The sequence below is a fragment of the Pezoporus occidentalis genome, unplaced genomic scaffold (assembly GCF_034315485.1).
Source record: "Pezoporus occidentalis ecotype Australia unplaced genomic scaffold, CSIRO_AGI_Poc_V1 ctg182, whole genome shotgun sequence".
NCBI lineage: Eukaryota > Metazoa > Chordata > Aves > Psittaciformes > Psittacidae > Pezoporus > Pezoporus occidentalis.
The window spans coordinates 3,431,846-3,452,610 of record NW_026913662.1 but is presented as its reverse complement, the minus strand read 5'-3'; the positions used below and the strand labels follow the sequence as shown (position 1 = coordinate 3,452,610).

The window sequence follows — 20,765 nt, the reverse complement described above, 5'->3', positions numbered from 1 at the left end:
TAATACCTATTCAAAAAGTAACACAGAGAGATGCAAGCAATCTGAGAGATTTCTGGAGTGTTTCAAGAGTAACTTTTAGATACACGTATTGAGTGGGCAACTGGGAATGAAAACAGCTGGATCTGCTGTTCAGCTATACAAGGAAAAAATAGTTTGGGTTTAATAATCAATGGCAATACCTTGGATGGAGCATCCAAGAAATAATGTAATTCAAGATCCTATGCTTCAGGAGAGCAAAATTCCAATTTTTCAGGGAACTGATACCTGGAATCCTATGGGAGACAGCTTTGAAGGGTCAGCAAGTTCAGGATAGCTAGCAGGTTTTTAAAGACAATCTACTCCAAATGCAACAAAGTGATGAAAGCTAACAACAGGTAAACAAGAGAAGTGATTATCCCTTTTACTCAGCACTCATTAGACTGCCCCTAGGATACTGCTCCTGTTTTTTCAACCACTACAAGAAACACTTTGTTAAATCAGAGGATGTTCCACATAAGGCCATCAAGGTGCTCAGGGTGTTGGACCACAAGCACCTCTCCTACAAGGAAAGGCTGAGAGGATTTGACTTGTTTAGTCTGGAGAAACGAATGCATGGGGGACTTAGCTGCTTCTCAATACATACAAGGAGTTTACTGTGAAGGTGGAGCCACGTTCTTAACAGCAGTGCATGGCAGGAAGGTGAAAGAATACAGACCATGGCAAAAGGATGAAAGAAAACAAAACAAAAATCAAAAAAGGGAGGTTCATACTGGATATAAGGAAAACCTTCTTCACCATGGGGGATGGTCAGGCATTGGAACAGGCTGTCCTGAAAGGCTGCACAGTTTCCATCCCGGGAGGTTTTCAAGACCTGATGGGATAATGCCCTGAGCAACCTGGTCTGACCTCAGCACTGACCTGCTTTGATCAGGAGGTTGGATTACAAACCTCCTTCGGTCACTTCCAACCTGAATTATTCTCTGCACCTATGAAAAGAAAAGAACACTAAGGCAAATGGTTGCAGAGTTCTGTGAGAGCCAGTATTTGCATACTATGACAAGTAGAGATGCTATTCCCTCCCATTATGCAATCTGTAACTAAAGTGGCCACTATTATTTTGGAAAGCCCTATTTGCCCTTCCTGCTTCAGAAATTTCAACATCTGCACGAGCTGAAGAGAGGGGCAGGTAGTGCAAGTTTAGAAGGCAGATGATAAGGGAGTACTGCCTTAAGTGTCACAAATATATTATTTACCACTGTGGCCCATTCCATTGTGTTTGTTTCCCCAGACACTGTACAAGAACTTTCTCATACAGCAGACCCTAAATACTGATGAATAGAGAAGTGAAAAAGGTCCCAACAGTGCAGATGGAGGAGGACCAAGGCAAGCAGGGGAAACTACGTAGCAATATGAATAAAAAACTACAGCAAATGCATTTAAGATTTGTGGATTGTGAAATGACATGTACATTGTTGTTCTACCTAGAAGTCTTGTGATCCATTTTAAACACTATTCTAAACTCTAAGCTTCTTTCTGCAAGTATAAAATAATCAAGAGAAACTATGTTTTTCACTATCTATTCTGTTGGTGTTCATCAGCATAATTCACTGCACAAATGCCACTGTCATTTCCCTCATTTGCTGGCTTGTTAAATACTCAGAGGAGAAAACAAAACCAACCAGGAACTAACAAAGATCATACCATGTATGTATATGGAAAAATTAAATCAGATTCTCTCAGACAGAGCTGGCAAAAACCCTCCCAAGAGCAGCAGCGAATACACAAAAAAATGGGTAGTACGAGAACAAAAACCTCCTTCAAATGACAGCATCTGCAAGTCCAAGACATGCAATTTCACCAGTCCTATTACCATGAAAGTACACTGATTTTACCACAGTGATGATCCAATGGAGATTTACACGCTATGTTTTCTTCACAAATGTGTAGAACAGAAGTTTTTTTCAAGCTCAAGTAAGGTTATCAAATAGAGCGATTTACAGCATTTGTGGAGGCACAGCATCAGCCTGTATCAGAAGCCGTGGCTATGAAACATCTTCAATAGTCTCAAAGATGACAGACTGACCTTAACATTAAAATGCAGGGCCTGAGAGTCATACTGTTTTCCTTCAGAATTCATTTGAATTTTCAGAGACTTGAAAACATATGCTTGGGGAGAGAGGGAAGGAGGGGAGTAAGGGCTTGGGGCTTTTTTGGCCCCCTTTTTCCATCCTGACTACAAACACTGCTTTGGAAGGACACCTTGATATGAGATTCTCTCCTTGGTATATTCACATAGCTTATCTGAACGATGATAGGTTTCACACCTGAAAAGCAATTATCTTACACCACCCAGATATATTAAGAACATAAAAAAAATTAAGTCTTTAAAACACAGGACTTTAGTGGCTTAGGACACATCTGCAGTTACGTCTGTTACTAATATGCCATATCTACTCCAGTGACATGTATTATCTAAAATTGCATTTGGCACATCATCTCACCCTTTATAAGAAAATGCAAAAACATTTAAGTGTCTACAAGTATGAAATTATATCCTTCTTGTCAGGCCTTACCAACTTTCAACATTACAATTTTGAAGTTGATCTTTCCCAACTGTTAATCTACTTTAATGTAATGAAAAGCAGTTTTTTCACAGGTGGGAAAATACCACATATACTAGTATTTATCTGCTACTAACACACTAACAGGGCTATACAAAGAACTGCAGGTTTCTTCAACCAGGAGACAAACAAATAAATTTCATTTTGAACTTGATCTAATAGATGCTTTAGTCCAATTTTGTTTCTCATCATACTGGCAGTCCCCACTGTTCTCAAACACTTTCAAGAGAGCACAGTGGCATGGAAAGGAGAATACTTTTTCTCTCTAGGTGTCTTCATGCCTTTGATGAAACTCTTGATTACATGAACAGTCAACTATCATATGAAGTAGATCAGAGTAATGACCTACTACAAAGAGTCAAGAGAACAATGATCTCTAAGCTTTTGTGGACTTGACACTCTCATGGGTAAAATGGGAGATGCACTTTGAAATTCCTTCAGGTAAAGGTAGGGAGAAGTGCTACAAGCAGGAGTCTAACCATTCAGCTACTAGAAACAAGAAACCTCACAACTTTATGAAATAGAAATAATTTAATTAGCCATAAGAGCAATCTTTGAAGCATTGCAATTGAACTTACTTCAGAGCAAACTCTAAGACTCACAGTCATAAGACAAATGCTTTCTAGGCAAGGGAATCTACAGCAGCCAGCACAACATCTAACCTCTCTGCTGGCCATTTCTGTGAATGAAACTAAGGAAAGAGCGGAGAGGAGAATAAACTCAAGAGAGGTATCTTCTAAGGTAAGTTTGTAACACAGGTGGCCAAGAAACTGTTCCAACTCTGTCATTGACTATGCATGATTCATTTGTTAATCACTTAAAAATGCTATGTGGCACTATGTGAACCACATATCTGTCTTCATCTAGTTATTTTTGTCCAACAATATGTGTCTGCACATGCACATACCATCTACACAAAAGCAAACAGCTAAGCACTGAGTCATTGCCAGTATTATTGTATTGGGTGGGTGGTAGTTATACTGACCTGTAATCACTCTGCATCTTTCAGTGAGTCTGAGAAAATTACACATGATTGGCAGAATACTGTACTTTGTTTGACACTGAATATGGCTTAAAGGGCAAGCAACATTTGTTAGGATTAATATTAATCAAAATCCCAAAATAACTCGGTGATCCTAAGATGGCTTAGTCAATTGCAGGCAAAAACTAACAGCCGCAATGGTTAAGAAGCACCAGCTTCAAGGCCAAATCACTGATGCATAGAATTGTGATGGAAGCTCTTCTTCCCTATTCTATATACAGGCAAATTACACTGTCAGACATTACTTACCCCCAGGATCCAGATACTCCTGAAGAGCATGCTTCTTCATAAATTTTTTACCATAAGACTTAGAAGAGATATGTTTAAAAATATACATTCCTGTACTATAGAATATCCTGTTTCACACTGCATAAGACTGATGAACACCAGTTGCCCAGTATAAGAGCTACAGGGTACAGTTTCATACCTTAAGAAAAGCAAGTATATAAAAGCTGTCAAATACCCTCATAGTTTACAGACCTAGAACATAGTCACCTCCATTATACTATGACCTTCCTTTAATGAAAGTAGGTACTATTTTAAATGTCCTGGTAGCATGTTTTGCATGAGGTTATCTCCCTTGTTCACCTGAAGCAATTTAATAAAACATTGGAGACTTCCCCCCAGAGTTCACTTACCATCCAAAAAAGGGTTCCAGTGGCAAATTCAGAATAATGCTCTATAGTAGATAGGACACTGAATATTAAACAAATCAGTACAGAGAGAAATCTGCAAAAAGAAAACAGTGTTTAGTGACTCATCAACTTGAACTAAATCTGGATGTAGATCTAGTTTTAGCTCTCATTCACATAACTTTTTTCATCGCAGGTACTTTAAGAAGTTAATTCTTCCTAATTAAGAGAATATCATCATTTTGCATTTCATAATTTTTAAGAAACATGGAATAAAAATGACAGGAAGGCTGCACACAGCTAAATCAATAGGCAAAGCTTACATTCAGATAAAGAAAAAATAGAGGTCTCAAAATATATACTCCTGCCCCCAGTACAGTTAAAAAAACAAAAACAAACAAACAAAAAAAAAAAAACAAAACCAAACAAACAAAAAAAAAAACCCAAAATTGAAAAGTCATGAGAATTGGAAAACAAAATGTGTAATTGAATCCTAGTTGATTCAATGCTTTAATGCTGGTAGAATACCCATTACTTTGTTGCATACAGTGTCTTGGCCATCTTTCTGCCACTGGTAACATGCTAAACATTTAAACAACTGGTGAATTAAGAACTATGATGAACAGACAGAAAACACAGACTTCTGATGTATTTGCACCACAGCTTTCACCATTTTTTAAGGTCATGCAGAAAGCAAGAGAAAAGTAAGAAAACAGAAATTACTTCTATTAACTGCCAGAAACATTCCTTCTCATGTACCAGCTCTTCCAGCTGTCATTTCCTCTGATTCCATGCCAAGAGGCAGTATCTAAACTCCTAAACTCCCAAACTCCCAAACCAGCAATTAAAACCTTAATAGTCCTGCACGTGATGAGATTGTTTCCAGTGTGAAACCCTTCTGAAGAAGATAAACACTATTGACAGGGTCTGTAGAAGAACTTCAAAGCAAAAGACAGACTAAGAGCCTTGATGGCTGTTTTATTAATGTTGTGAGATTTCAACAGAAATAAACACACTATCTACATTTAGTGTGCTTTTCATAGCTTTTACATGAAAAATATAGGAAATTCATGTTCAACATGAAGTCCAGTGACAACACAAATTCCTTAGGAGTCCATCCAGAGACTTGCCCCTTGTCAATGTTTCAATCGGTGTACCAGAAGAGATGAAATTCACTTCATCACGTCCACACATGACTTCAAACCAAGAGTTCAGTCAGTAAACCTGAGGGCAGAGCCACTGGTTAGAGGTGCCTGGGCAGGCTCAGGAACAAGCCTACAGGAATCTCATAAAACTCAGCATGAATTCAAATGTCAGATCTTGCACATAGTACAGGGCAGGCCGAAAGCCACATCAGATGAAAATTTTGGCTGCATCCCCTGTAACCCTGCCAGCATGTGAAGGGCACTGATGGTGAGGTGACAGACTGGAGGGAGCTTGGCAGAGGACAAAAGTAGCATGAAGACAACCCTGACCCAGCATGAGTAGGGACATGTGCCATCACCCTAATGGTGGGGGAAGCTCTGCCCTGCCCCTAGTGTACACCATGTGTGTCACTTGTCCCAAAGTCCAGTACATCTTCCAGTCACCTTGCCTGTTCCCTTCACCTCTTTCTGCCCCCAGGAGTTGCCATTCTGTAAAACAGTCTATACAACTTGTTCACAGACTGCCGTGTGACTGGTGATAGGACCAGCTGCCTCTTCCGGTCTATGTCAGAAAGGCATCAGAATGGGTCACTCGTGCTACAATATACCTAGAGACACATGTTTTTTATGTCATACCCCACAAGTTTTCATACTTCTCTGTGAAGGGATGATTGCCATTGTTCAGAAACTGTTATACCCACATGATCTCAGAGCTCCCTTGGACTGGCTGCTCATTTCCTTTAGATGGGGAAATGCAAATATAAATAAATATAAGCACAAATATAAGCATAAATACAAATATAAATATAAATACAAATGTAAATACAAGTATAAACATAAACAGAAATAGAAATAATAGAAATAGAAATGAAATATACACACATTTTTGTATATACATAGGTTTCTATGTCTAGAAATAGAGACATATAATATATAGTCTATATAGACCATAGACAATAGAATTCTGGGGGCTTGACCCTGGTCGGTTGCCAGATGCCAACCCAGACAGTCTCTTACTCCCATTCCACAACAGGACAAGGGAAGAAAAAGAGATGAAAAGGCTCATGGGTCAAGATAAATACAGAGAGATCACTTATCAATTATAATTGTGGGCAAAAGTGATTCAACTTGAGAAAAATTAACTTCAATCTTTGAGAGTTGGAACAGATTCAGATAGAAGCAAAGAAAGTGAAAACTTCTCCTCTACCTCCCCTCTCACACACCCCTCAAGCAACATAGGGTCATGGGGTTGCAGTCTGTCCTTACACTATGTCCCTGCCCCTCCTTCCTCCTCCTCATACTGTTCCCCTGCTCCATCATCGGTCTTTCCACTGCCTGCAGTCCTTCAGAATAAACTTGCTCCAGTGCAGTCTCTCCAGGGGCTGCAGGGGAACCTGCTTGCAAACCTGGAGCACCTCCATGCCCTCATCCTGCTCCTCTCCCCGTGGTGCTTGCAGTGCTGTTTCTCACACTGGTATTTCCCCTCTCCCCTCACAGCCTATGGTGTGGGTTTGTCCTTTCCTAAAGGTTTTCTCCCTGGGCCCCCCTACCCATGGCTGCAGGGCTCAGCCATGCCATGTGGTCTGTCAGTCAGAGCTAGCTGGAACTGGCTGTGTCCAGCACCGGGCAGCCCTGGGTGCTCCTCACACAGGTGACCCCTGCAGCGCTTCCACTGCCAGCACTTTCACACCTGCACCCAATACAAGAAAATAGAAAATAAATAGAAATAACTGTGTATGGATATCTATATACATGTATACAGATATGAGTATATGAATAGGCATGTTATTTACTCACAGATGAACTTCATACAGCAATATATACACACTATAGAGTATAGGTATTGATATACATATACTCTAAAGTATATATTTGATCTCTTCTCTCATGTAACAAGTGACAAGACAAGAGGTAACTGACTCAAGCTGCACCAGGGGAGGTTTAGACTTGATACTATGAAAATTTTCTTCACAGAGAGGATGCTCAGGCATTGGAACAGGCTGCCCAGGGAAGTGGTGGAATCACCATCACTGGAAGTGTTCAAAACACATGTAGACGAGGCCCTCATTGGCATGGTTTAGTGGTGGACTTGGCAGTCCACCTTGGATAAAGATCGGACTTGATGATCTTAAAGGTCTTTTCCACCCAAGTTGATTCTATCATTCTATGATCCTATATGCGTATATATACACGGATATCAGGAAACAGCAAGAGTGAGCCATTCCATTAGCCAGGCACCAAGGGTGACAACAGCATAGGCAAGGCCATCCCCTAACACACCAGGATGCAGATTTGCGCACCATAGCTCAGTCAATACCAACTTGCAAGGCTGAGCATACAGTGCAGCAGTGGCAAAGGTCCTCTGATGGCTCTTGGCCACTGCCAGAACTGGGACAGGGGCGTCACCTGGATGACAGGTGACATTGCTCCTAATCTTCTTGCATCTCTTTAAGGGTCATTCAGGAAGGAAAATGTACCTAACACAGGTCTTGGACATTCACTAGAAACCATAATCATAGAATCATAAAATCATAGAATAGTTAGGGTTGGAAAGGACCTTAAGATCACCTAGTTTCAACCCCCCTGCCATGGGCAGGGACACCTTGCACGGAACCATGTTGTCCAAGACTCCATCCAACCTGGCCTTGAACACTGCCAGGGATGGAGCATTCACAACTTCCTTGGGCAACCCATTCCAGTGCCTCACCACCCTCACAGTAAAGAGCTTCTTCCTTGTATCTAACCTGAACTTCCCCTGTTAAGTTTGAACCCATTACCCCTTGTGCTATCACTACAGTCCCTAATGAAGAGTCCCTCCTCAGCATCCTTACAGCCCCCCTTCTTCACAACATTTTGAAGTCTCCAACTCCAAAAACTCCTCATCTTCCTCCTTTATACCAAAGAATTTAGCCACCCTGACAAGTTCCAAGCCACCTTATACATACATTCAGCCTATTTGCAAAATTAGAATCTGAAAGCTCTTTGAGGTTTGACCAAAATATGCCATCAGCTTTGGGGGTTTCATCTCACCTGACTTAATTTCCCCACCACCTCTAGCTACATTTCTCTCATTCACTTCCTGACAACTTAATTTCTTTAGCATCCTCCCCCTGCATGGGTTTCTGACACCTATTTGCACTTTCAGAAGTTCTCTACCAATTATTTACTGTAACATTATAATGATTGTATAGTTACTGAAGAGTTAGTCAAAGTACACATAGTTTATAGTTATGGTTTTCTATAAAGCAGAAAACAAAATTGCACACAATTCTGTGTAACACTCATCTCAGGAATTTGTGCGATTAGGTTCTGTTCTTAGGGGTTTTTTTAATTACTTCTGTCAGCTACAGGAGTGAAAGTTATTTATTTGAACTCTTAGTCTTCCTTCAAACCTTAAGTGATGGGTAGGAAAAGGTACATCTCTAATACACTGAAACAGTAGCTACCTTGGTGAGAGAGTGGTACATTTTTGTTTTCATCATCTTCTTAATAAACATTTTGTTTTCATACCTTTACCTTGCTGATTTATTTCAGTACAAAACAAAATTTAGGATTTAAAATACTACTCCTATTTAACACAAAACAGAATATAGTCTTCTTTCTTAAAATAAATTAACAGGGATATAATAGAAAAGGAACTGTTCTAACTGATTAAAGTCCATGCTACCATGCCATTTAATGGCAGAATGATTAAGAAAACCAGTCTCATAAACTGTGTTTGTGAGTTCTTCTTGCAGGTAGCTTTTCTTTTTAGTGCTCTGCTGCTGCTACAAATCACAGTAAATATGTGGTCAACTCCCAGTCCAACTAGTCTGGAGTTGCCAATCTACCCTGTTATCAGCACCCTGCTCTGCCCACTCTGCTTGGGTGCTGTGCATTACAACCAGCACCGTGTTGGTAAGGACACTGTCCCTCCTTATGTTAGGGTCAGACTCTTCTCCTGGTTCGCTTACTTTCGTAGAGTAGCCCTAGCTACTGTTCCAGATAACACATCTTAGTCAAGGCTACCATTGCTTTTAGCATGAGACAGATCTTAGCCACCTTCTCATGACTTAGTAGTTATAGTCCATTACCCAGTCCTGCTACTTCTTTCACTTCAACAATACACAAGTTGCCAAGTATCCAGCAGCTATACTTCTAGCCCCACAGGTCTATCTCTTTGGAAATGGTGGAACATTATAGGGGTACAGAGATCTGTCCAAGCCATAATAAAACTGGTATGCTGCTTAACTGAGCCACTACATTGACAAAGGATGAGCCAGCCAGCAGAGGGGGCAGAAGTCCCACTTTCTTGCAATAGGCAATATTCCTTAAGAAAAAATATTCCTCCAAGAAAAAAGAGAACCAGAGCAAAGTGTTGAGAAGACACACTGAACACAAGCCAGTCGTTTTCAAATGGAGAATAACAAGTTGATAAGGAGTTTACAGCACAAGCATATTGCTAGTGTCCAACATTAGAAGAGTCTAGCCATAGGAATATGCAAATCTTTAGCCTTTCTTAAACACGATAGCACTGCTTTCCATGTAAAGAAATTGCAGATGTAATAATAAGGTAACCAGGGCTGTAAGATTTGCCTTTTCTTCATGTATCTAGTATGAGTGGAGAACGTGAGTTCTCAGAAGCCCTCACAGGCACTGAGTACCCCACTCAGTTGGATGCTGTGCCTCATCAGGCAGTTTCTTTACCCAGACAACTTTTACTTCCAGTTAGCAATCCCAGTGATGGGTAAATACAGAGACACAAAGAGGTGTACAGACTTTTTCATACACCAGGACAGTGTAAAAAGCACGCAGAACTTGGATCTCTTGAAGCTCAGACCATCCTCCAGTCAATAGTCACTGGAAAGCAGGAACTTTGCTGGTCCCTGAAATAACCACATCAAACAACTAAAGCATAAATTTACCAAGAACTTATTGAAACTCATCAGTCTCTTGGTCTTATTTTTTTATGAGACTGATGTCCTATTCCTACCATTGTCACAGTTCTCATTTCTATGCAAAATACATGTATGAAAGTATAGAAGGCTTCCTCTTGAGTGCAGCCCATTAACTTCTTCCAGATCCCTGCCATTTCTGCTGCCTCCTTTCAAAATCCCTTTGCCTTCTTTTACAGTTCTCACCAGTAATAAATAAAAAGCCAGGGGTAATTCATATGCTAAATATTTTCTAAGATACAACAGTGCACTTAACACCTTTTCGCCTTTTCCAATTTCAGTAAAGCAAAGAAGGATTTCTACATACCCTGCAGGTATTATCACTACATGTTCAACCACATTTCCTACTAGGCTTTAGTGAAAGTAACCAAATTTGTAAATGAAAAAGTCAAGAAAAGGTGATGCAAAGTGCCAAGATGTATGTGCTTAAGGGTGTATAAAGGAAGACGATTGGTGCCACTTATTTACTAAGGGACGTAGAACTGTCCAAAGGCTACTAATACAGCCTACAAGTTTTGTAACTTCCAGCTAATTGCTGCTTCCCTCCTGTATTTATGTGTTAAAACTCTCTCTTTTTTTTTTCCCCATTTCCAAAACACACATTAAAACCATTCAAATGACCCTTTAAATTAACTTGATTTATGGCACTATATATTCTGGCCAGTGAGTGTCACTCCTTCCCAATGAATAACAAAGACAACACTTTTCAAGCACACAGGCTGGTCTTTCTATGCATAAAGTATCATGTTCTCATATAAAATGCATTTGTTTGAAATGTAGAATCACTGCTGATCACTTTCAGTCATAAAAGAGCACGTCTTGCTTTTTGCAAGAAGGGAAGGGTTAGCTTCAGAGCACCTGGATATATCGCAGTTTCAGTAATCTCCTTTCCCAAATCCGAATAATAATATAAAACCCTCCTGCTAATGTCAAGCAGAAATGTTTCTTCGCTTTGTAGACTACACTATTAACAATTTCAAGTACTGAAGTGTCCACATCTGGTGACCATGTTTGTCACTTCTGTCAACTGCATGACACAACAGAACAATACCTACAAAGCACATGAAAGTTAAAGGTTTTGGTGAAGATGTATTTGAGACTGACATTCAGAGCAAAGTTTTAAAAAAAAAAATATATATCTGAACATTATATGCAACCCTTTCTACTAAATAAAAATTGAAACCACCATGAACACACAGGAGAGAAAAACTTTACATAAAATGTTATGGAAGCCTTTGTGAAAAGACTGCTTCTTTAGCTATGGCTGGATTAAGGCATTTCTAAAATAGGTTGTAACCCACAGCAAGAATGTGAGTTACATTTTCTTCCACATGCAAAACCTAAATGAATGACTGCAGCACATCTACCTCTTGAACTGAATTAGGGAACATATTACCAGCAGATCACCCAGACCGCTAAAGATCATTTTGCTTCCTAGTAAGTGAAGGTACAAATCCCATGACCTGACCCACTTCTGTTACTACTGCATGACTTCTAACATGTGATTATTCATTCAAAATCAGAATATTTTGAGGAGTATGCGACAGACAAATATATTATAAATCAAGCCTGACCTAAGAAGATTCCAGATTCTTAAGAAATGAAAAGTGGGACTCAGATTGAAGAAAACACCTGCACACTGTTCAGATATCAGTGAGTTTAATACATCATGGAAAAGGGCAAAAAGAAGAGAAGAGACATGTTTTATATTTTGTAATGTGTTTAAGATGGTCTGCTCATATACAAGAAAAGCGTTCCCACCATGATGAACTTCCAGTCAAAACTATTATTTTATGCTTTTCACAGCTAAGTATGTAATAAACACTTGGTTAAAGGACTGAAGTCCTATTTTTCCTCTATATAGAAGGAGGGCAAAGGGCTATGATGGAGGATTATGAAGGAAGCTAATGTGCAAAATGGCCATGGCAAAATAAAATCTCTGACTCAAGCTGTCAACTGTGGTTTTGCTCACTTGATAATTTTGTGTGCTTCTGTGGTCTTGTTTTGATGATAAAGATTCTTTTCTATTGATGGTGTGTTTTTTCATCTCATTCCCTTACAGAGTTTTTGTAGCTAAAATAGGTATTCTCTATAGAGACAGTGAATTCTGGACACGATTTTGGATGTCAAGGAGACTACACGAACCCATTTTGCAGGTAACAAATGCAGCTCCCTTTAATTTCTGTTGTAACCATAAACAGTCATCATTCCTAAAAATAAAGATTATAGGATAATTATTATATTTAATATTGCCAATAATAACATGTTTTGATATCCCAATATTTTTACTGAGAAAAAAAAACATAAACATTTACAACACTTGGAGGTTAATCTATCTTATTTCTGAGTTTTTAGATTTAAAACAGCAAAAGTCTTGTCAGACGTTAAACAAAGTAACATATCTACTCTCAAGTTTCTCTTTATATCTAGCACCCCCCTACACATCTCCATCTGGTACCTGGCTGCAGTTGCATCCTGCTCTGTACCTTCCCTACAACCACCTACTGACCAGCACATTTCTTGCACTCTATATTCCCTGTGCTGTCCCACAGAACCATATAGAGGAGCCAGAGCTGCACACCAGGCTGAACGGAAAGGTGGCAGAACAGAGCAAGTGAAGGCTAAGGGAGCCCACAAGACTATGCACTGATGTGGAGTACAAGCTTCCTCCTTGCTCTGTGCAGAGAAAAGTGAGAATCTGAGCCAGCACTCAGACAAGAAGAAGATGACTTAGATAAGCTCAGTGATACTAGCTTTAGAAAAGGAAAAAATGTGGGATGAAAGCCTGAAAAATAATCGCTAACGGCATGAGAATGAAACTTCAGCAACAATGCCATTTTCACAGCTGTGTTCCACAGTCCTTCATATATGGAACAAAACACTCTGCATTGACAAAAACAATGGTTTACTGCACATTACAAGTACCAGTAGGAAATATTGTACAAGATTACCTAAATTTCATCTTTCTATAAATAATACAAAGAAAAAAATATACCCTGCTCGGCAGGTGTATACAGCATTAGTTACTACATAGAACACAGTATTTTTTTTTTTTTCTAGTGTGTATAATCTCAGTAAAAAGCTCTGTCTTTCCAGTATTATCAGCTGAATATCTAAACAAACCAAGACTCTCAGTTCTACTGCTCAGGCATGCACATGTGACAACTTTCTGCTGGCTTCCTCCTCTGTGACAGCCTTATACCATCTAGTTTTGAGTCATAGAATCATAGAATAGTTAGGGTTGGAAAGGACCTTAAGTTCATCCAGTTCCAACCCCCTGCCAAGGGCAGGGACACCTCACACTAAACCGTCTCACCCAAGGCTCTGTCCAACCTGGCCTTGATCACCACCAGGGATGGAGAATTCACAACTTCTTGGGACACATTCCAGTGCCTCACTACCCTTACAGTAAAGAACTTTTTCCTTATATCCAATCTAAACTGCCCCTGTTTAACACACTACCCCTTGTCCTGTCACTACAGCCCCTAACGAAGAGTCTGTCCACAGCATCCTTATAGACCTCCTTCAGGCACTGGAAGGCTGCTATGAGGTCACCATGCAGCCTTCTCTTCTCCAGGCTGAACAGATCCAACTTCCTCAGCCTGTCTTCATACGGGAGGTGCTCCAGTCCCCTGATCAGCCTCGTGGCCCTCCTCTGGACTTGTTCCAACAGTTCCATGTCCTTTTTATGTTGAGGACACCAGAACTGCACACAATGCTCCAGGTGAGGTCTCACAAGAGCAGAGTAGAGGGGCAGGATCACCTCCTTCGACCTGCTGGTCACACTCCTTCTGATGCAGCCCAGGATACGGTTGGCTTTCTGGGCTGCGAGCACACATTGAAGTCAGCTCATGCTCATTTTCCCATCAACCAACACCCCCAAGTCCTTCTCCGCAGGGCTGCTCTGGATCTCTTCTCTGCCCAACCTGTAGCTGTGCCTGGGATTGCTCCGACCCAGGTGTAGGACCTTGCACTTGTCATGGTTAAACTTCATGAGGTTGGCATCAGCCCACCTCATAAGCGTGTCAAGGTCCCTCAGGATGGCATTCCTTCCCTCCAGGGTATCAACTGAACCACACAGCTTGGTGTCATCATCAAACTTGCTGAGGGCGCACTCAATCCCACTGTCCATGTCAGCGACAAAGATGTTGAACAAGACTGGTCCCAACACCGATCCCTGGGGGACACCACTCATTACTGGTCTTCAGCCAGATATTGAGCCATTGACCACAACTCTTTGCTTGCTGCCATCCAGCCAGTTCTGTATCCACTGACTGGTTCACCTATCAAATTGATGTCTCTCCCAATTTAGAGACAAGGATGTCATGTGGGACAGTGTCAAATGCTTTGCACAAGTCCAGATAGATGACATCAACTGCTCTACCCTTGTCCATCCATTCTGTAGCCCCATCGTAGAAGACCACCAAATTGGTCAGGCAGCATTTCCCCTTAGTGAAGCCATGCTGGCTGTCACCAAGCACCTTCTTGATTTTCATGTGCCTTAGCATGCCTTCCAGGAGAATCTGCTCCAAGATTTTGCAACGTACAGAGGTGACACTGACTGGTCTGTAATTCCCTGGGTCATCCACTTTCCCCTTCTTGAAAATGGGGGTTATATTTCCCTTTTTCCAGTCATCAGGAATTTCACCTGACTGACATGATTTTTCAAATATGATGGCAATGGCTGAGCAACTTCATTTGCTAGCTCCTTCGGGACCCGCGGTTGGATTTCGTCAGGTCCCATGGACTTGTGTACGTTCAGGTTCTTAGGATAGTCTCGAACCAGATCCTCTCCTACAGTGGACCCGAGGTCTTCATTCTCACAGTCCCTGCACCTGCCTTCCAAGACTTGGGTGGTGTGGTCAGAGCCTTTGCCAGTGAAGGCCGAGGCAAAGAAGTCATTAAGAACCTCAGCCTTCTCCAAATCCAGGGTAGCCAGTTCTCCTGATAGCTTCCAGAGAGGGCCCACATTGTCCCTAGTCTGTCTTTTATCTGCAATGTAACTATAGAATCCCTTCCTGTTATCTTTCACATCCCTAGCCAAGTTTAATTCTAACTGGGCCTTAGCTTTCCTAACCTGGTCCCTAGCTTCATGGACAACATCCCTGTATTCTTCCCAGGCCGGCCGGCCTCACTTCTGCCTTTTATAAGCCTCTTTTTTTCCCCTCAAATTTTCCTCAGCATAGTCCCAGAAAAGTTCCTCTGAGTGTAAGAGGTGCCCTAAACCAAGGCTTTCCCAATACCAAGAGCTCCTTTGTGATTACAACTCCCCAAAATGCTGGAAACCTCCCCCACTAGTGATGCTTTAAAATTCAAACACATCCATTCTTCCTTTTCCCAATTAATCCCAGAGGGTTTAGACCTGAGATGCTCTAATAATCTTGCTGTAGGCAAGTCTGTGGGCAACTGCAGTCTGACATCTCCATGATGATTCCATGCTGAAGTGAGTGGGAATGGCAAGCACCTAATTACTACTCCTCACAACCAACATGAAAATAGATCTTCCCATTCTTTACTTGAAGTGTTTAGAAACCGAACTTGAAACAGATAAGGGATAATTTCTGGTATTGTCAACCAGAGTCAGACGGACTGAAGATGGCAAAAGTAACAGAAGCATTTTAAGATATAAAAGCATACAAAACCTGAAGTGGTACTGTTCCAGGCACTGATATACGGTATATATATGATCCCTTTCACTTAACACAGGTAGCAGCTCATGGGTGGACACAAGCTCAGTGTGAAGAAGCTGAGACCACCCTCTCCTACCACTGGATGTGTGTCCTGGAGCTGAGCCCCTTGTGATACCACTCAGGACCCATGGTTTACATGGCAGCACCAGAGACAGGTTTTAGCTATGGCTGTCAATGTCCCTGCCATAGCAGCTGAGCTCTTTATATTCTCAGTGCACACCAAAGGCTGTTAGAAAGAAGCCACGGGGCTGAGCTGAGAGAGTAAGCTGTGAACGTGTTATGACAAAAGTGCTAGAGACAAGTAGCTGCAACAAGGGTCAAGTCTCCCTTGCACCCTAAGTAAATCCACTCCCATAGAAATAAACAATCCTTCTGCACGATTTTATCTATACAGTGGAACAGCATTTCCTTCTCCCTCCAATATCTTTAAACCACAAGTCAGCATATACTGCCTTCATTTTTTTAAAGGTTACTATTTCTATTATTGAGCCATGCAATAGAGTGCAGGCTAGTTTTGACAAGTCTAACCTTAAAGATAAATGGCTTAACTAATTGCCAACTGATCTGCAGAATCAAACAAGCTGCAGGTCTCTTGCCTCTTAGGCAATCAGAAAACCTCCTTGTGGATTGCTCCTAACAGCTTCTGGGATGCTAAACATAGCTCTAACCAACGACCTTTTTAAACACAGTGGAGGAAAAGAACCTTGGGCAAGAGCCAAATTCCTTATAAAGAACAGAACAATAGTTGAATGCATGGTAACACATACAAACCTTTAGCAAGACTCACCACTAAATACCACTGGTTTGCCTTTAGGCCTCATTTCATGTTTTTGTTGGAAAAACAAGCTTTTCCTCTAACCGCAGTGGCAAAGTCTACCAGTGTTAACTTGTCAACAAGTGACAACCAGATCCTGGGTCTACCTAAATATTTCTGATTAGATTTCTGGGATACTTATAGGTAGGATAAGTGGATGGGTGTTTTTGATATTGTTGGCTTGGGGTGAAAGTATTTAAAGCTTGTCATGTGGCAATTTCCCTTTCTCCACCAGCTGCCAATTTGGCCTTCTCATGTTCCCTGCTATCCATACTCTCTCCTGCAAAGGGCAGTTCTCTATGATGGAAGGGAGTGAAAGCAGTTTGTGACTGTTTACTTGCTTCAAACAGTTATTTACATCAGCAGAGAACAGTCTCACTTGTTGGCGGCTGTTCAGTTCCTAAAGGAAAGGAGCTGGTAAGGAGGAGATATAAATAATTAGCAACTAGTAGAGCTGGTCCACTCTTTCGTACCCTGAACTGAGAACTTAGGTGCTGCTTTCTGGTATTTTGTGTATCTCTGAATCTTTCTGTGACTCCTGAGGATGCCAAGTCATAGTTTGAGCTATCACTTCAGCAAATACTGTTTTCCTTTTCCACCATATAGCTGTTAAAAATAGAGAAGTATTTCCTCTCAAAACACGTGGCTTTCTTTTCCTTCTTTTTTTACTTTTATGAAGACAGAAACTTACCTCAAATAACTTCTTTGCAAACTTTTCCTTGCTGCCTCCTAAAAAAAAAAGTTTTACTTAGCAGATGGAACAGAATTACCTGAGAATTTCTCATATGGTTTTGGATTCTTACTTAAAGAAGTTCACACCAACACAAGACAGAATTGCTATGCTTTCCCAAAAGAGGTCTTACTAATGTACAGTAAATTTTAGTATTTATTTCTCCTAAATTCCTTAAGCCTCATGCATAAAAAAAAAAACAGACAAAAAACTACTGCTTTTTTCAGCAATGTGTTGAAGCCATCATCCTTAACTTCGTTTCATGCAGTAACAAATTTAAATAGGCAGTAATACATTGGACAGCTAATCAACCAGGGTTAAAGGTTACAAATGAGTGCCTCTTTGTGCCCTGATCTTCCTAAACATTGTTTCATTTTGGAAAGTAGCTAGCGCAACTGTAAACATGTTTCTCTTGGTTTTGTAGTCAGGGACAAATTCTATTTAGCAGATTAATTGTCCACAAGTATGTTCTACTGAGGCCTACAAACACTTGGATCTAGTAAGTTAACTACAACACTGTGAGCAAAATGCTGTCAAGTACTTTATCAAGGGTGAACTCTTTCAAGGTCGTGCTATAGCAATCTCATTTTCCATGGAAGACAAACCTAATGAAAGCTCTTAAAGGAGAAATATTAATAATTCCTCCTTTTAAGTTTTGCATCAAATAATGCCATTTCTTTGCCTGTGTTTATCTACTGCAGATAAGTGCACTTGAAGCGTTGATATATGAGATGCTTGTGGGAATGTTATCTCTTGAACAAGAAAAAGGGGATGAGTGAGGAGAAGACAAACTTATGAACTAGTAAACAGAGATACACTCCTTGGCAACCAAATACAAAATAGTAGCTTTGTAGCCTTTTCGGCCTGCCAAACGCAATTGACTCTGCAAGGATGCGTTCAGAGAAGAAAACATTTTTAGAAAAATATGAGCTCTGTAGAGAAAGAAAATCAACAAAAAATATTAGAGGAAAGCTACTGAAACCTATGCTCTGTAGTATTTAGATGCTTTGATCATGGATCACTGATGTTTTAAAGACAACCAGACATGCCTTTCCCCTGCTGTGCTCTTTCCTCAAAACTGTGACTTACTTCACTATATGAAAGCCCTTCAGCTAAATAATCTTAAATGACTTATATGTGTCTCCAGTTTAAATTAGATCCAAACCTTATTTTTTTCTAGAATCATAGAATAGTTAGGGTTGGAAAGGACCTTAAGATCATCAAGTTCCAAACCCCCTGACATGGGCAGGGACACCTCACACTAAACCATATCACCCAATGCTTCATCCAACCTGGCCTTGAACATTGCCAGGGATGGAGCATTCACAACCTCCCTGTGCAACCCATTCCAGTGCCTCATCACCCTAACAGGAAAGAATTTCCTCCTTATTATTATTTCTTTGATAATTTTATTATCCTATCTACCATTTGCTGCAGCAAGAGGCGAAGGCAAAATGTTCTGTTCTACTAACACACTAGGACAGAAGAAATCCTGTTGCTTCAGCTAAATTACAAGAAAAGGAGATTGGATTGATGTTAGTATGCCCAAGTAAAGCTCTGTTCAACTACTCTCATTAGAGCTTCAGCTTTTTTCTTCATGCTAGACTACAGAGTTGTCCATCAGAGACCAATAGTTTTAGTATTCTGTTGTGGAGAATAAATGAGTGTATCCAACAGAAAGTTCTCTGAGGGGCTCTAGAAGCATAGGCTGCTTTTTATTTTAAGTGATTATTTTGTGGCAGGAAAATTAAGGAGAGAATTTTTTTTATGTTATAAAAGTGCAAGATATTCCCATTCCTGAGTGCATGAAGTACTTCACTTTCTTCTAAATGGGACTATACTCTTATATTGACTAGCCATGTGCTTCTAGAAAACATTCCTTCCAGTCTGAATAAAACCTCATCCCTAGTGCTTACGTATTTTTGTTATCCAAAGGAGTTTCTGGCTAAGTCATAAAGAGAAGGTTGTCCATGTGCCTTTGCAGGCAAGTTTTGATGTTCCTCAGTTCTCTCACAGATCTATTTCCAGGCTCCTGAGGCTTGATGTTTTGTTGAAAGGTCTTGTGCTTATACATATATGATCACACACAAATTAAAGTTGGTTGGAAATTTTGGTAAAGGAACAATTTTTCTGCTGAAAATACCAATATGTTAAAATTAGAAAGTAGTCTGGGAATGTGCTAGTTTCAGCAGAACTGGAAAAGGAGACCAGACAGGTTCTAATGGAATCTTGCCTAGCTTTGGACTCACTAACAGGCAGACTGCCTGGAGGCAGTTTGGGCATATCTGACTTTCTGTTTTGTCTCAGAATATAATATTTTCAGGTATTTGAAGCCCTCAACCAAAGGAAAATTCCATCTATAACATAGGTATATTGATGATATCTGCTTTCAGTTTTTCCTTCAGATCATTCTAGGGTGCACCCAGAAATGCCAGATAGCCCCACTGCATGTAAAATGAGGTTGTTCAGTTGGCTCCAATCAGAAGTAACTAGGTAATATTTCTACACCACCTATAAAATCTAAAAGGTAACTTACAAATACACACTACTATTCTGTATTTTCACCTGCAGATGTATAAATTGCCACAAACTAGTTTGAATCAATAGATAATACCAATGTTGTTCAAATCGCAGCATGAGCCACACATCATACAAAAAGATCTCCCACTTCAAAGCAACTTTCTGAATCAACTGCCCAAAGATATATTTTTAAAACATCCACAGCTCCTATTAGTAAAGTATTTCACCTTTTCAAAGCATTGAGGAACCTATTTGCTGCTTTTTACAGAGCAGTAAGGTTTGGGTTTTGCCTATGCATTATCCTACTTTTGCGGGATAAACACTGACCTGTGTTTTGCTGCTGGGGAAGACTGGGCACACATGGTTTGGTGACACGTCACTCAGGGGGAGACCAAGTTTTGATTATTCAGAAGTAGTCCAGAACTGACAAATCACATTCATGAATCCACTGATCTTACAGAAATCTTTTTTTCAGTGCCCTGACATTCCTAGGATTTAAGCTTCCTGATTTAACTGAGTGTCTGTATCTTCCACTAAAGTCTGTGCTGCTATGTTTGTCTTTTTTTATTCTTACCTCCATATCTTGAGGTTCTGGATGTCCTCTCCTTCCCTGGCACAGGAGTCAAGCTTCCATTTTGTTTCTATATGACTAAGACTT

The 20,765-nt window shown here is 40.4% G+C and overlaps 1 protein-coding gene across 1 annotated transcript in view; it reads right to left on the bottom strand.

The window, feature by feature from the left end:
• The window catches only part of LOC134162099 (potassium voltage-gated channel subfamily KQT member 1-like), a 473,656-nt gene that overhangs the window by 442,966 nt on the left and 9,925 nt on the right, over positions 1-20,765 (bottom strand). The window contains exon 3 of the mRNA XM_062615579.1: positions 4,281-4,371. Coding sequence (XP_062471563.1) covers positions 4,281-4,371 — 91 coding nt within the window. The remainder of the gene's footprint in view (positions 1-4,280; positions 4,372-20,765) is intronic.